Genomic DNA, 12,786 nt, shown 5'->3' on the forward strand with positions numbered 1-12,786 from the left:
ATTCTTGGCGGGGTTTACACCCCATTTAGGCCCTTCTACCTATCTTGGGTGGGTCGCCTCATCATGAAGCATAGAGGCGGACCCTCGGCTTCCACAGTCCAACATCCGCTTAGTAACGTTGACGTTCATCCATGCCTGCGCAGCAGTATCGCAGCATTCAAATGTCGGCTGCTGATTGCATCAGAACAACTTCCTCTTAATCTGTTTGCCAAATTCACTCTGCCTCGTAATAACTCAGTCAAGGATGTTTTTTTGGCTACGTAGACAATATCCTAGCCAATATCATTGTTCAACAGCCTCTCGAAGTGTGAATCCGCCACTGAACTTTGCCTAAGACTTATGGCTATCTGGGAGCTGGAAAATCGTGTTGAAAATCTGGAGCTTCTGGGTATATGTATCATTTGCAATCGGCAGTAGACATCCCTGTGGCCGCGGAAAGCATTTGAATCTTTCATCGATGGTTTTGCATGGCATGGAGGACTCCTCCGCTTGGAGTTAGAGTCTGAGACGACTTCAAAGGCGCTCAAATGCAAGCTTCCCACCCGTTACACCATAAACTCTATCCGTACAGGTCTGGCATGTCCATTTCCTTACCGGTTATGCTACGTCACGACTCCGACGTGATTAGGCAGTCATTAGTCACCATCCAAATCAAGCTTCGAAGCTATCCCCTAACCCGGCCGCTAATGCATTTTAGCGTGCTTTTTCTGCCGCAAACCACACGGACGTACAATTCAAAACACATGCACCTGAAAATCAACTAATTCCATACGAAATCCGGACTCTTCTCACTCAAACAGCACATTTAGCCTTATGAAAGCCCTGCCAACATGATCTTGTGCCAGGCTTACATAGATGAACTTGGCAAGCTTTGCACATGGACTGAGTTTGAGCCGGTTGCTTCTTTAGGAGTCCCGTATGTAGCCCTTTTTGATGGATTTCCGCTCGACACCAATCGCATGCCTTCCTAGAAGGCGCCCGAATGACCTGGTGGTTATACTGTTCGCGGCAGGAGAAAGTCCAGCTAATAACATTGTCAATATGAGTTACCACTCCGTTTTCCTTGGGAGGTATTGACTCACGGTGTTATCAAGCCACAAACCCCGATGGGTTCGTTGAAAGTGATGATCCGCCTCGAAGGGTTGCTGCTCGGAATGGTATCCCCGTAGGATCGCGGCGCTTCCTCGCTGAACCATTAGAGAAAGTATACAGCATATTGAGCTTCTCCGCGAGCCTCACCTATCATTTTGCCGTTCTCCCAGGTAATCAAGGCGGCTAGGTCTTCGGCGTGAGCGATCATGGCATGGTATCATTTTCGCAGCAGCTTCGAGCGTTCGCGGCCGGTAGCGAGTCGAATTGTTTCGAAAGATCTCGCCGCAGCGTTGATCGCGGAGTCAGTATCCTCGGCGTCGAAATCAGGGCTTTTGCAGACAACACGGCTAGTTGCGGGTCTGGAAAGAGACGGTAGTTTGATTTGGCTTACATTTTTTGTCGGAAGCAGATGCATACCAGTGACTTCAAACATTCACCACCGACATAGCAAAGGCCTTCCTTGAGAAGGAGGGGATCGTTCAACTGCGGTGTTGATTCTCGATTAGCATGCTGACTGCGAGGCAAAGACAGTACGGTACGTATCCGGGGAGCCATGATTCTCAAAATTGACACAAAGGAGCTTCGATTCTATGGCGCTTTCAGAGTCATTGATTTATAGCTATAGCTCAAAGTCTGGCGATCTCGCAACTGTGTCCCTCAAATGGTAAACTCCAAATGGTGTAAACTGTGCAAGCCAGAGTAGGAAAATCTGAAATTTCGGTCCTTAATTCGATGTTGTTGATAGGCCAAACTTTTTGGTAGCGGGCAAATTCCAACTTTATTCCCAGCCATTTCATTTTGTATCATGTTGATCTGGTTAGGAAAACGGCTGGCTTCTGATTCTCGGCTCAAGTGCCTTTAGTAGTAGGAAGTATGTGGTGGTAACTGGAGACCACTAGTTCTGTTTTGTCGTATAGGTTTCTGCAAAGGTCTTGATTTTCTAGCGTTGAATCACATGTTCCCTTCTCCTCCCCTCTGACTACCTTGTTCTCTTGTAAACTTCTTGGTAATTATGTCCCTTTCCAGTCAATTCTCTCTTCCCAACGGGCGCATAACTGAAGGGAGAGTTTCCTAGGACTGAAGAGATAATGCTCGGTTTTAGCGGCGCTAGTTCCGCCGGTGTCGACAAGGCGGCTATGGCTGCGCGAGCTGCTTCTGAAGGATCATGGTCGGAACTTGCAGTGGTAGAACGTGGCTAATATCTCTTCAAAATCGCTGAATTGATCAACCGGGACCGTAAGCTTCTGGCTCTTATTGATGCTCTTGATGATGGGAAGCTCTACAGCGCAGCACTAGGCGAGGTTCTCGAGGAGTCGTACCAGGTGTTTAAATACTATGGCGGCGCCGCCGATAAAATTAATGGTGACACTATCGAGACATCCCCGGCCAAGCTAGCCTATGTTCTTCGTGAACCGTTGGGTGTTTGTGGTCAAATTATTTCCTGGAACTACCCATTCATGATGCTTGCCTGGAAGGTTGCATCTGCGCTAGCCTGTGGCAATACAGTCGTTTTGAAGCCAGCGGAGCAAACCCCTCTGTCTGCCATGTACTTTGGCAAGTTCATTCAAGAGGCTGATCTTCCTCCCGGTATGGTGAACATCATTCCCGGTCCTGGTTCGGAAGCTGGTAAGACCCTGGCCGAACAGACGGATGTCGATAAGGTTGCCTTTACCGGAAGCACAAATACTGGCCGTATGATTATGCGATCTGCAGTTACTGACCTCAAGAACATCACCCTGGAGTACGGTGGCAAAAGCCCTTGCATCGTTTCCGCAGACGCCGAGCTGGACCAAGCTATGAAATAGACACACATGGGTATCATAAGCAATCAAGGTGAAGTAGGTATTTATCTTCTATCTTGTGCGGCTGGCTAACAATTACATATATCTGTACCAGCACTAGCCGGATCTATGTTCAAGAAGATATCTATGATGAGTTTCTATATCGATTCGCGGCCAAGGCGCGCTCTCAGAAGACCGGTGACACCTTCACCGAAGGGAACACGATGGGAGCTATTGTTTCCAAGCTTTAGTATACCAAGTTCCTTTATTACATCGAGCAAGGCAAGAAGAGCGGGGCTAGACTTCTAGCAAGTGGTGTTTGGCATGGTTCGAAGGGCTATTTCATTGAGCCTACTGTTTTCGCAGACGTGAGTGGACAGCCCCAATCCCCTCTGGCTTGAAGAAACTTTGAACTGATGAAGGAAAGACAACTGAGGATATGGCCATCGTCCCTGAAGAGATATTTGGGGCCATGGTCACAATCTCCAAGTTCAAGGCCCAGGAAGAGGCAATCGAAAGGGCTAACGACACATCATATGGTCTTGCTGCAGCCATATTTACAGGGAAGGTGGACCGCGCCCATATTGTCGCACGCAAGCTCCAAGCAGGCATGGTCTGGATTAACTCCTCGCAAGATTCCCACTGTGGAATTCCTTTCGGCGGGTATAAATCATCGGACATCGGACGTGAGCTTGGAAAGTACGCTCTAGATGCGTACACGCAGGCAAAGGCTGTTCATGTCAACATAGGCTTGAGACTCTGAACACTACTCAACTCGCTAGCGAGATGGTGGATTCGGAGAGATGCCTGTCAATCACGGAGTACGGCACTCGTCATAGTATGATATATTATATCTGTATTCTCAGATCGGGACTTGTGGCAAGAATATACCGGCCTGATGGCTTAACGGCCAGTAGCCCTCGTAGTTCTTGTGCATTTTGCTGTTTGTGCGGTCGCAATTTCATGCGTAGTATTGTTGCTGGATTGGGGGGAAACTAAATTGACATTCAGATCGTCATGCCTCTCGGCGAATATCTTTAATATGTACGCTTGGATCATTCTGTTAATAGTTAGATAGGTGACCACCCTCGAATTCCTTCTGTTGTATGTTTTTGTCTTCTGATCGAGTACCCCTTTGTTTTTGATCCTTCTATTTGAGATACACAATGAAAGGCCAAGGAGCAACCATCGCCATCGCGAGACCGATGAGTCGTCCAGTCGTCAAGTCATTGATTACCACAAAGACAACCCGGAGAACACTCACTTAAAGGACGAAGCCGCCTTCTACCAATCAGGGATCAGACCTAATAATAAGGTTGTCACTGGGCGAACTCTGGCTTTTCGATCACCGTGTACATGAACCTTTCTTTCAATGGGCGTGAGAGGATCGGCTCGAAACTCATGGCATTGGTATCAAGCCGGGCCACTCTAAGGACAAGTTAAAGACTGATCTCCGCGCGGTGGTTCTAAAACATCATGGCTGCTAGATCATCTAAGCTATTACTGCGTAGAGAGTCCTACCACACTGTACAGAGTTCATTATTCCTTCAAATGACCTTTCAATGGGCTGCACGATTTCAAACAGCAGTAGTGGATATGGAAGTTGCTCCAAGACCATTTAATAAGATCCGTTTCTGGCAGCCCTGAACAACAAAAGAATGTGGCTCCTTGGCCTCCAAGATCCTGTATTGACGGCTGTGCTCCGCGGGATCTATCATGTACTAAAATCTCGTCCATTGCAGATACTGCTAGACCTTCCTTCTTTATCCGAGACAACGACCCTCAGGGCAAGGTTTGACCTGTTCTTGAAGTTCAGAGTGCACGAGCCAGCCGTAACGGTCCCTACCAGATAAGACCAGACCACGAGAAGTCAATAGAAGGAGTTCTCTTCGAGGTAACGAAGGCCTGCATCCCGCACGCGTGTTCCACCTTGGACCACCGAACACACGTCCAGTGGCACCAAAGCCATCACATCGCTCGCCAGCCTCTCCCGCCGGAAACTCCTCTCTCGTCGCGGCTTGGCCAGACGAACTCAATATTAGCCTACCTCGGTATTTTTGTTTACAAGGTGGGCATCATATTCGCCGCTGTGGTAGAGCGACAGGGTCCCCTTTCCTAAGTGGCGTGCGGCACACTACCAAGTCAGGATAGAAACTATGCCAAACAAGCAAAAGGAGCGTTATTTACCGTGCCTGGTTAAAGTTTCTGGAACAACGAATTGGTTGAATATGAATGCTCCCGCGTGCATTATGCCGCCATGTTTACAATATTTTATCATCGCCGGGATGTGAATTAACCTCTCGGCGTGGACAGTAACGGTAAATCAGGGAAGTCAAGGTTGACTTAATCAAGGAATGAGCGATTCTAGTTGGCTCTCTGTTCAACTTGGCGATCTTAACCCCACATATTGAGGTAAATCATCTTGTCAATCTGTCAGTGCAGTTCAAATAACCGGAGTCAAGGCAAGGCCCTTTCGCAGACTCCGGTGCCAAATGGGTGGTGTATACCAACCCTTGCTGCTACCGCGTCAAGAGCAGTACACAACATATGCATCCTGCACTCTCGAAAAACAATAATCTCCGCGCCGCAGCGCTCTGTGTCTCGGCGACTTTCCATTCCTGTTGGTGTTGGTCGGCAATGTAGGAGTTTTGCGGGCAGATGCCCCTCTAAAAAGTGGATGCGGCAAGGCATGATGTTTGGGGCCCTGCCTCGAACAACACCAACATCTTCTATTCAGCAGGGGTCGCTCTGTTATTCCGATAGAAGAAAAATGTAAACGAGGCATTCTTGAACCTTTAAAATTGATAGAGAGAGATCAAACATATCGTACACGGTTCGTGTCGCGTTATAACGAAAGTAGGGAACTATCACGGAGATAAGATTAGCGAGAAAATCAAGGGGTGGTTCAAGCAAGGAACCGTCGGAAAAAAATTTGTCTCCTCTCAGTGGTTCATAGAACCCATTCGATGCTTTCCCCCGTCAACTGCCAACATGCAAGTCATTCCGGCTGGGACCGAAGCGCAGTGCCACGAGGCATCCCATCCCACTTGCCACCTAAAGTGACATCTCGCGAACAAAACAGCTAGTGTCTAGCCCGGTACCAAGCCGGGCCCTGTCGCTAGTGACCAAACCCTGAGACCCACCAGTTTATCGGATGATTCTAGCTTCTGTGCGGCACTTGCTGGGGTTTTGGCTGGGAGGAAAATTTTTCTTCATGGCCAGACCCTGTCAACAACCGCAAAATGTAGGTATCATGCTGCCAGATGAGGTCTGATCTCTGATCTTTGAGCTTTAGTGCATACGATGCCCTGCTTGAGATAAATCCTACAGCCTTTTCCTATTCCCGCGGGAAAGGTAAGCACGTTAAGAATATTGTAGTCGCGGACTCTGTGTGATGAATATTCGGGGTGCAGAGTGTCCGGTCATCCCTGCCTGAGTGGAGACCGAACATTGCTGGACTACGGTACAGTGGTGAAATCAGCCGACATGATGGCTTGGGATTACCTAAAGTTGACTAAAGTCCTACCATTTCCTGTCAAGCCAAGGCCACATCGAGTTGAGCAATGCTCTGGTAGCGACCAGTCACGATGAGTTGATGTCGCTATAGAACCTGTAAAAGGTTGGTGGCCAGCAAAGAGAGATGATGATTTCAGTGCGCAGAGGACAGATGCAAAGCAAGGCGAAGATCAGTGGTGGCAGTGGCGCCTTCCGAGTCGCAGATCAGCGGCAATTACAGGATGGTGAGAATATTGGCCAAGTTTTATTGGGTGGTGACCATACCCTTTGTGGGATAGGATGAATTATGGGGTCAGTGTGATGGTGTGAGCCGAACTGCCAAGAACCCCCAAGGTCGGAGATGTCCGTTCAAGCAATTGAGGTGGTCAAATAAGCTATGCGACCACGAGGACAAAGAGAAAAATTGAATTGTCGTTCCACCCGGACTTGACCGGATGCCGGGGAGGGTGTGATTGGCTCTGATTGGAAGGGGTTGCACCAGGCCAGTCTTATCAGATCCATCAGCTGCGATTATCTGATGCGCTTATCGTTGTTGGCTTCTTCCATCCACGCACTTTTTGCTTGTTCTCTCTGCCTGGCTAGGGGGGAGCCAGGCCACCCGATTCCATATTGCCACGGCCTGGGCATTGGAATTCATCAGTTGGGGGCTAAAGACTAGGCTCGCAGTGCAACCACCCTCCCACCTGCTAATCCTGTGGAGGAAAGGCTAAGAAAGTGAAGACTAGAAAGGCAGTGGAAGGCAAACACGCTAGCGCCAAAAGCAAAAAACCTTTCACAAGCAGTACTTACTTATACCTGCTTGGCCCCTCCCTCTCTTCTCTTCGCTCTCGTCGATTCCTCCCTTCATTCATTTTCTCTGCCACGCACCCCACCTCACCATGGGTATTGTTACCGACCGCCTCAGGGGTCGCAAGACCAACCACGTCGTTGAGGATCTCGGTCCTGTTGACGATCGTGATTCTCAGGATACTCCCCCCGAGAACTTGGCGCGTGCGGAGAAAGAAGCAGAACAACACCCCGAGGAGGTCACGAAGGAAGCTCCGATCGGTGTGCAGAAGGCCGAAGCCGCCGCCCTCGTGTGGACGAAGAAGGCGATCGCTATCACATACGGCTGGTGAGTGTACTCCCCAGAGCTGTGGATTTCCAGTCTCTTACCTGGTTGATGTTAGGATCTGGGTATGTTACTTTATGCTGGCCCTGCACGAGTATATCGGCAGCAACGTCCTCTACTACGCGTACTCGAACTTCCAAAGCGCATCGCAAGTCACCACGGCCTATATTCTGGCGACCATCATCGGTGGTGTGTTGAAGCTGCCGATCGGAAAACTGCTGGGACTCTGGGGACGCGCTGAGGGCCTGATTGTGTTTCTCTGCGTCTACATCTTGGGTATGATAATCCTCGCAGCTTGCAATGGCCCCAACAGCTTCGCCGCCGGCTACGTGTTTTATTGGATTGGCTACGACGCCATCTATCTGATTCTCGAGATTTACATCGCCGATACGTCTGGCCTTCGGAACCGAGCCTTTGCTTTTGCGTTCTCGACGACTCCATTTATCTGCTGTGCCTTCACTGGTTCTCTGGCCGCCAACTCTTTCGTGAAGACCTCTGGCTGGCGGTGGGCGTATGGCGCCTTCGCCATCGTTCAGCCGTTCGTCTTTGCACCTTTGATCTACATCTTCAAGCACTACGAGCGCAAGGCGTACAAGCAAGGCCTGTTGACCCGCGTTCCCAGCGGGCGCACGACCATGCAATCGATCATCCACTACATCCATGAATTCGATGGTGAGTCTCCCGTCTTTTGTTTTGCCCCCTTGTGCAACACTTTCCGTTCCCCCCTTGCTTCGTTGGTGTTTCAAGTGTTTTCACAACATTCTAACGCACAGTACAGTGGTGGGTGCCCTGATCCTCATGGCCGCATTTGTTCTCTTCCTCTTGCCGTTCAGCTTGGCCAGCTACGGTCGGACTCAATACCACAACGCCGCTTTCATCGCCCAGGTGGTGATTGGGTTCTGCCTGTTCTTCGTCTTCGCGGCGTGGGAGAAGTGGGTGGCGCGCGTGCATTTCATCCCGTACGGGCACCTGCGCGACCGCACGGTGATCGGGGCCTGCGTGTTGGCGGCAATCCTGTACTTCAGTTTCTACTGCTGGGACAGCTACTTCTACAACTTCGTGATGGTGGTGTACGACCTCGACATCACCCACGCGGGTTACCTGACGTCGATCTACACGGTTGGCTCGTGCGTCTGGTCGCCCGTATTCGGCCTGTGGATTCGACAGACGAAGGAATTCAAGTACTCGTGCCTGTTCTTCGCGGTGCCGCTCATGGTTCTGGGCGCGGGGCTGATGATTCATTTCCGGGGCCAGGACGCCGATATCGGCTATGTCATCATGTGTCAGATCTTCATCGCCTTCGCCGGTGGAATGTTGGTTATCGGCGAGCAGATGGCCGTCATGTGTGCTTCTACCCGTGACAACATCCCAATCATGCTGTCGATCGTCAGTCTGTTCACCAGCATCGGTGGTGCTATCGGTGCGGCGGTGTCGGCGGCCATCTACAGCAACACCTTCCCCGAGGCGCTGCGCAAGGCCCTCCCCGCCAGCGCCCAGGCTGACTGGGAGACCCTCTACGCGGGCGGCTATCTCGCCCAGATGAAGTACGCCCCCGGAACTGAAGTCCGCGAGGCCATCAACTTCGCCTGGGGCCATATGGAGAAGTACGAGGCTATCGCGGCGACGGCGGTGTTGGTACTCGCTTTCCCCTGCGTCATCATGTGGAGGCACTACAGCGTCGACAAGAAGCAGAACAAGGGTACTATGCTGTAGTCTGTTCACCTGGTCGACAGAAAAGGGGATGACTTGTTGTTGATGATAATGTCTATGTCTAATACCCTGTTTGTTTGCTTATATGTTTGAAAAGTTGCTTTTCCTCTTCGCAGTCGCGACAGTTCGCTTGATCTCTGATGTGATAGATCTCTTGATTGCTGTTTTGACTTTAATCTACCAGACCTGATGGCCTGCATTTAAACTTTTTAACTAATATTATCTTTTTACCCAGATATGTAGCCGAAGTGTGCGGCGCAGATTCAGTCTTAGCAGCCATCAGGTTCCAGGATCTATGCCCCAATTTTGTTATGAGTGTCTGGTATCTGATACTGGCTTCGCAGCCAATTCTTTTCTTTGACGTACTTTATAGACTATAACAAACCAGAGGTCTTCCATCTAAACAGCCGAAAGCTGATATGTAGGAGCAAAATACGCCAAAGAAGCAGAAACGGAAAGCGACCAGGCGGTAACATGATGCTAGCATTCCTGCCACATACCATGGCAACCGCACATAGAACACTCGCCCTGACATTCATGCCCCGAACATTATCTCAGTGCTGCTATAGCAGGAAAACTTGAACCCGCATTCTCCGGAATCTACAGCCGAGCACATGTAGTGTTCTCTTAGCACCCCACCGGTACCCATTGGAGTGTTTTCCTATTGGCTGTAGACCAGGAATATGATATGAATGACCTCGGCGTCCTAAGACTGGGTCCTTGAGCGTGTAGATTCCATTCAATCGTCCTCTGCTTTGTTCGTTCCTTGCTCCCACCACTGACCTTTGGCTCCAATTCCTCCTTCCGAACCAACACAAAGAACCCCACGCCTCTTATCCTCTTCTCCCTCGCCAACCTCGCAGCCGCCACAGCCCTAAACTCCACGCCGCGGCCCGGCCCAACCGTCGACTCCGACGACCTCTACGACGGTACCTGCACGCGCGAGCGCTTCCAGACCCGCAAGGAATGGCGTAACCTCGACCGCGCGCAGCAGCAAGCCTACCTCGACGCCGTGCAATGTCTCATCGACCTACCCGCCGACACGGGCATGGAGCACACGACGAGCCGCTGGAGCGACCTACAGGCTCTGCACCGGTTCTTCACCGAGACCGAGCGGGGAGGCATCATCCATAACGTGGTACGTGTTTCTGCGCGGTAAGGGACTGCCTTAATCCCAGCATGGCTGCTAACAGCGAGGACAGACCTTGGTAGGGCCAATTCCTCCCCTGGCATCGCTATTTCCTGCACGTGCATGAGACGCTCCTCCGCGACGAGTGCGGGTATGAGGGGCCCGTGGCGTATGTACTCCCCCTTGCCTTCTGTCGGCTCCGGACTGCAACCGCTGATGTGATCATGTGGTTACTGGAAAAAGGTGGTGGAATGAGCAAAGCGACGCCGACGCAGGCGACCTACTCTGGTCCCCCATGTGGAATGCGGACAACATGGGCGGCAACGGCACGGGAATGCAGGGGTGCGTCGTCGACGGCGCCTTCGCCGACCTGGTCGAGTATATCGGCCCGTTCGACAACAACACCGAGCGCTGTCTGGACCGTCGCTGGGATAGCGCCTGGGCCATCCGGAACGTCAACAGCACCATCACCGGGCAGTGCTTCGATCTGCCCACCTATACTCCGTTCTGGCAGTGTGTCGCGTATTATCCGCATAAGGGCTGCATCAGGCGGTTGGCGGGTTGCTATGTACTTTCCTTTGTGTGGGGGTTAGGTTTGAGATGGGATTTGAGGTTTGACTTTAATGAGCTAGGGCTAATGCGGATTGATGTGATGGCGGATGTCAAGCCCGGCGATCCCATGTTCTTCATCCACCACGCCTTTATCGATCGCTTGTGGTATACCTGGCAGATGGTCGATCCCGACACTCGACTGTTTGAGATCAGTGGAAACTCGATTAATCGAACGGATCTGCCGATGCCGGTGGACGGGTCGCCTGAGACGACGCTGGATTATGAGCTGGAATCGTACGATATCTTGCCGAACGTCACGGTGGAGGATGTGATGAATCCGGTCAGCGGGTATCTGTGCTATGAGTATGATTAGGCGTGTAGATTATGGCGTACGGTGGATTTTGCTGGCATGCCTAGTGCTTCCCAGCCCGGGCATATCTTCCTTTAGTCGCAGTAGACGTGAGTTTGGCGCTGATGCAACCTTCAAGCCCATCCTAAACGCACACCGTCCCGGCGAAGCAGCCGTCCTGCATTTGAGATCCAATCCACCTCCATGTTTCGCGCGTCGTAGTCTATCAGATTGTCTCGAGCCAGCGTGGCAGCCAGATCAGAGTTGGCGTTCCACAGGTCGTCCCTCTCCGGCATCGCGAATCGAAGCTCTTCCAACGATACAAGACATTCGCCCTTCGAAGCATCATCCACCGGCACATGGCTTTCCTGAACGCGTACCATGGCACTTACTCTGTACAACGACAGCGCAAATCGTTTGACCTCTTCGATGCCAAGCCAGATGAAGACGTCCGGGGCGGTATTGCGCGTAAACTGTGCTCGGATGGTGGGGTAGGAGAACAAGTCCTGTTGACGACAGGTTCGTACGAGAGCGAGGAGCAGTTGCGATGGCAGTGCGGGAAGCGTGCGGGTTAGTTGCAGGTCGACAGAGCCCGGAGTAGCTGAGATGAGCGCGAAGAGTACGTTGAGAAGGATGCCTTGGTATGTGGCCATGGGCCAAGTACCGTCGCTGTGAGCTATAGCTGTGGCCTCCCATTTGTCCTAGCTTCGCGTTAGCCAACTAGAGACAGTAGAGGTAGACCCAAGAGACAAGAACGGACTCGTTGCTGGTAGATCGACAAACTGAGCCTCTCGTGAAGCTCGAACGCAGCTTGTTGTGATTTAGGATCCCCCGTCACCCACAGACCCAGCATCGTGACGCATTGTAGCAGGAATGGAGGTTCCCGAACAAGGTCGAATGTGGCGCGGTGCACAAATGGCCAGATGGGGTGGAATTTGTCGAAGTAGGCGTCGACGTAAGGTTGGATATTGGTGGGACTTTCCTCAGGTGATGGAAGATCTGGTGAGACTGCAGTAAAAGATGGGCTTGTAGTCACAGAATGAGGGACGGCCTCAGACTCAGGTACTTGATGTCTCGCTTGATGGCTTTCCAGGGAGCATTGCAGGCCTCGTTGCTGACACGGCCCGCATGGAGCCTTTCCATCACAGCGCGACCTACGAGATCGGCAGTATTTGCACGCCTCGATTGTTCTTGACGAGTTCAATTTCTTGTCTTTGTGGTTGAGGCGGACGTGCTGGCGGAGAGTGTCGCTGGTTGCGCAATAAGTGAGTCAAATGTCTCAGGAGATGGAGTAAAGTATAGATACAAACTTTCTGGAAAAAGTTTTGTCGCAAAAAGGACAAGCTGCAGCAGTGATTTGACGATGCCCGGCCATATGTCGTGTCAGATGTTCTTTACGTCGGTAGGTTCGGCCGCAACCCGGGTGTGAGCAAGAGAAGTGTGTGGTATCCATGCTGCAAGCTTAACTCGTGTGACAGAAATAGAGAGTGTGTTTTAAAGAACCCTCGTTGGTGTAGGCACTTTTCAGTTGAAACCACTGACGTTG

The 12,786-nt window shown here is 51.3% G+C and overlaps 5 protein-coding genes across 5 annotated transcripts; 3 read left to right on the plus strand and 2 right to left on the minus strand.

Moving 5' to 3' along the window:
• Positions 1–1,309: 1,309 nt before the first annotated feature.
• BO97DRAFT_418036 (uncharacterized protein) lies at positions 1,310–1,647 on the minus strand (the record flags this gene model as incomplete). The annotated part of the gene is made up of 2 exons (XM_025696500.1): positions 1,310–1,451; positions 1,484–1,647. The coding sequence occupies 2 exons, from the start codon at positions 1,645–1,647 to the stop codon at positions 1,310–1,312; spliced, it is 306 nt and encodes a 101-aa protein (XP_025547198.1).
• A 533-nt stretch (positions 1,648–2,180) lies between these two features.
• BO97DRAFT_462024 (aldehyde dehydrogenase) lies at positions 2,181–3,636 on the plus strand (the record flags this gene model as incomplete). Its single annotated transcript, XM_025699395.1, has 6 exons — positions 2,181–2,276; positions 2,334–2,858; positions 2,898–2,934; positions 3,012–3,109; positions 3,152–3,241; positions 3,301–3,636. The coding sequence occupies 6 exons, from the start codon at positions 2,181–2,183 to the stop codon at positions 3,634–3,636; spliced, it is 1,182 nt and encodes a 393-aa protein (XP_025547199.1).
• Positions 3,637–6,925: 3,289 nt separating this feature from the next.
• BO97DRAFT_408598 (MFS general substrate transporter) lies at positions 6,926–9,576 on the plus strand. Its single transcript, XM_025695898.1, has 3 exons — positions 6,926–7,503; positions 7,559–8,172; positions 8,279–9,576. Exons 1-3 carry the CDS (start codon positions 7,268–7,270, stop codon positions 9,211–9,213), a joined length of 1,785 nt encoding a protein of 594 aa, XP_025547200.1. The 5' UTR covers positions 6,926–7,267; the 3' UTR covers positions 9,214–9,576.
• Positions 9,577–9,898: 322 nt separating this feature from the next.
• BO97DRAFT_462029 (uncharacterized protein) lies at positions 9,899–11,447 on the plus strand (the record flags this gene model as incomplete). Its single annotated transcript, XM_025699396.1, has 4 exons — positions 9,899–9,913; positions 10,031–10,348; positions 10,423–10,508; positions 10,583–11,447. 4 exons carry the CDS (start codon positions 9,899–9,901, stop codon positions 11,262–11,264), a joined length of 1,101 nt encoding a protein of 366 aa, XP_025547201.1. The 3' UTR covers positions 11,265–11,447.
• Positions 11,375–12,693, minus strand: BO97DRAFT_437944 (C2H2 type zinc finger domain protein; the record flags this gene model as incomplete). Its single annotated transcript, XM_025697883.1, has 3 exons — positions 11,375–11,941; positions 12,001–12,490; positions 12,551–12,693. 3 exons carry the CDS (start codon positions 12,691–12,693, stop codon positions 11,375–11,377), a joined length of 1,200 nt encoding a protein of 399 aa, XP_025547202.1.
• Positions 12,694–12,786: the final 93 nt, after the last annotated feature.

Source organism: Aspergillus homomorphus, assembly GCF_003184865.1.
Source record: "Aspergillus homomorphus CBS 101889 unplaced genomic scaffold BO97scaffold_54, whole genome shotgun sequence".
Taxonomy (NCBI): Eukaryota; Fungi; Ascomycota; class Eurotiomycetes; order Eurotiales; family Aspergillaceae; genus Aspergillus; species Aspergillus homomorphus.

What these genes read in the sequence shown, in the direction of transcription:
- BO97DRAFT_408598 (XM_025695898.1), top strand. Translation starts at nt 7,268, where the DNA reads ATGGGTATTGTTACCGACCGCCTCAGGGGTCGCAAGACCAACCACGTC. An exon ending in ATCGCTATCACATACGGCTG is followed by an intron (nt 7,504 to 7,558) that starts GTGAGTGTACTC and finishes GGTTGATGTTAG; the next exon opens with GATCTGGGTATGTTACTTTA. An exon ending in CTACATCCATGAATTCGATG is followed by an intron (nt 8,173 to 8,278) that starts GTGAGTCTCCCG and finishes CGCACAGTACAG; the next exon opens with TGGTGGGTGCCCTGATCCTC.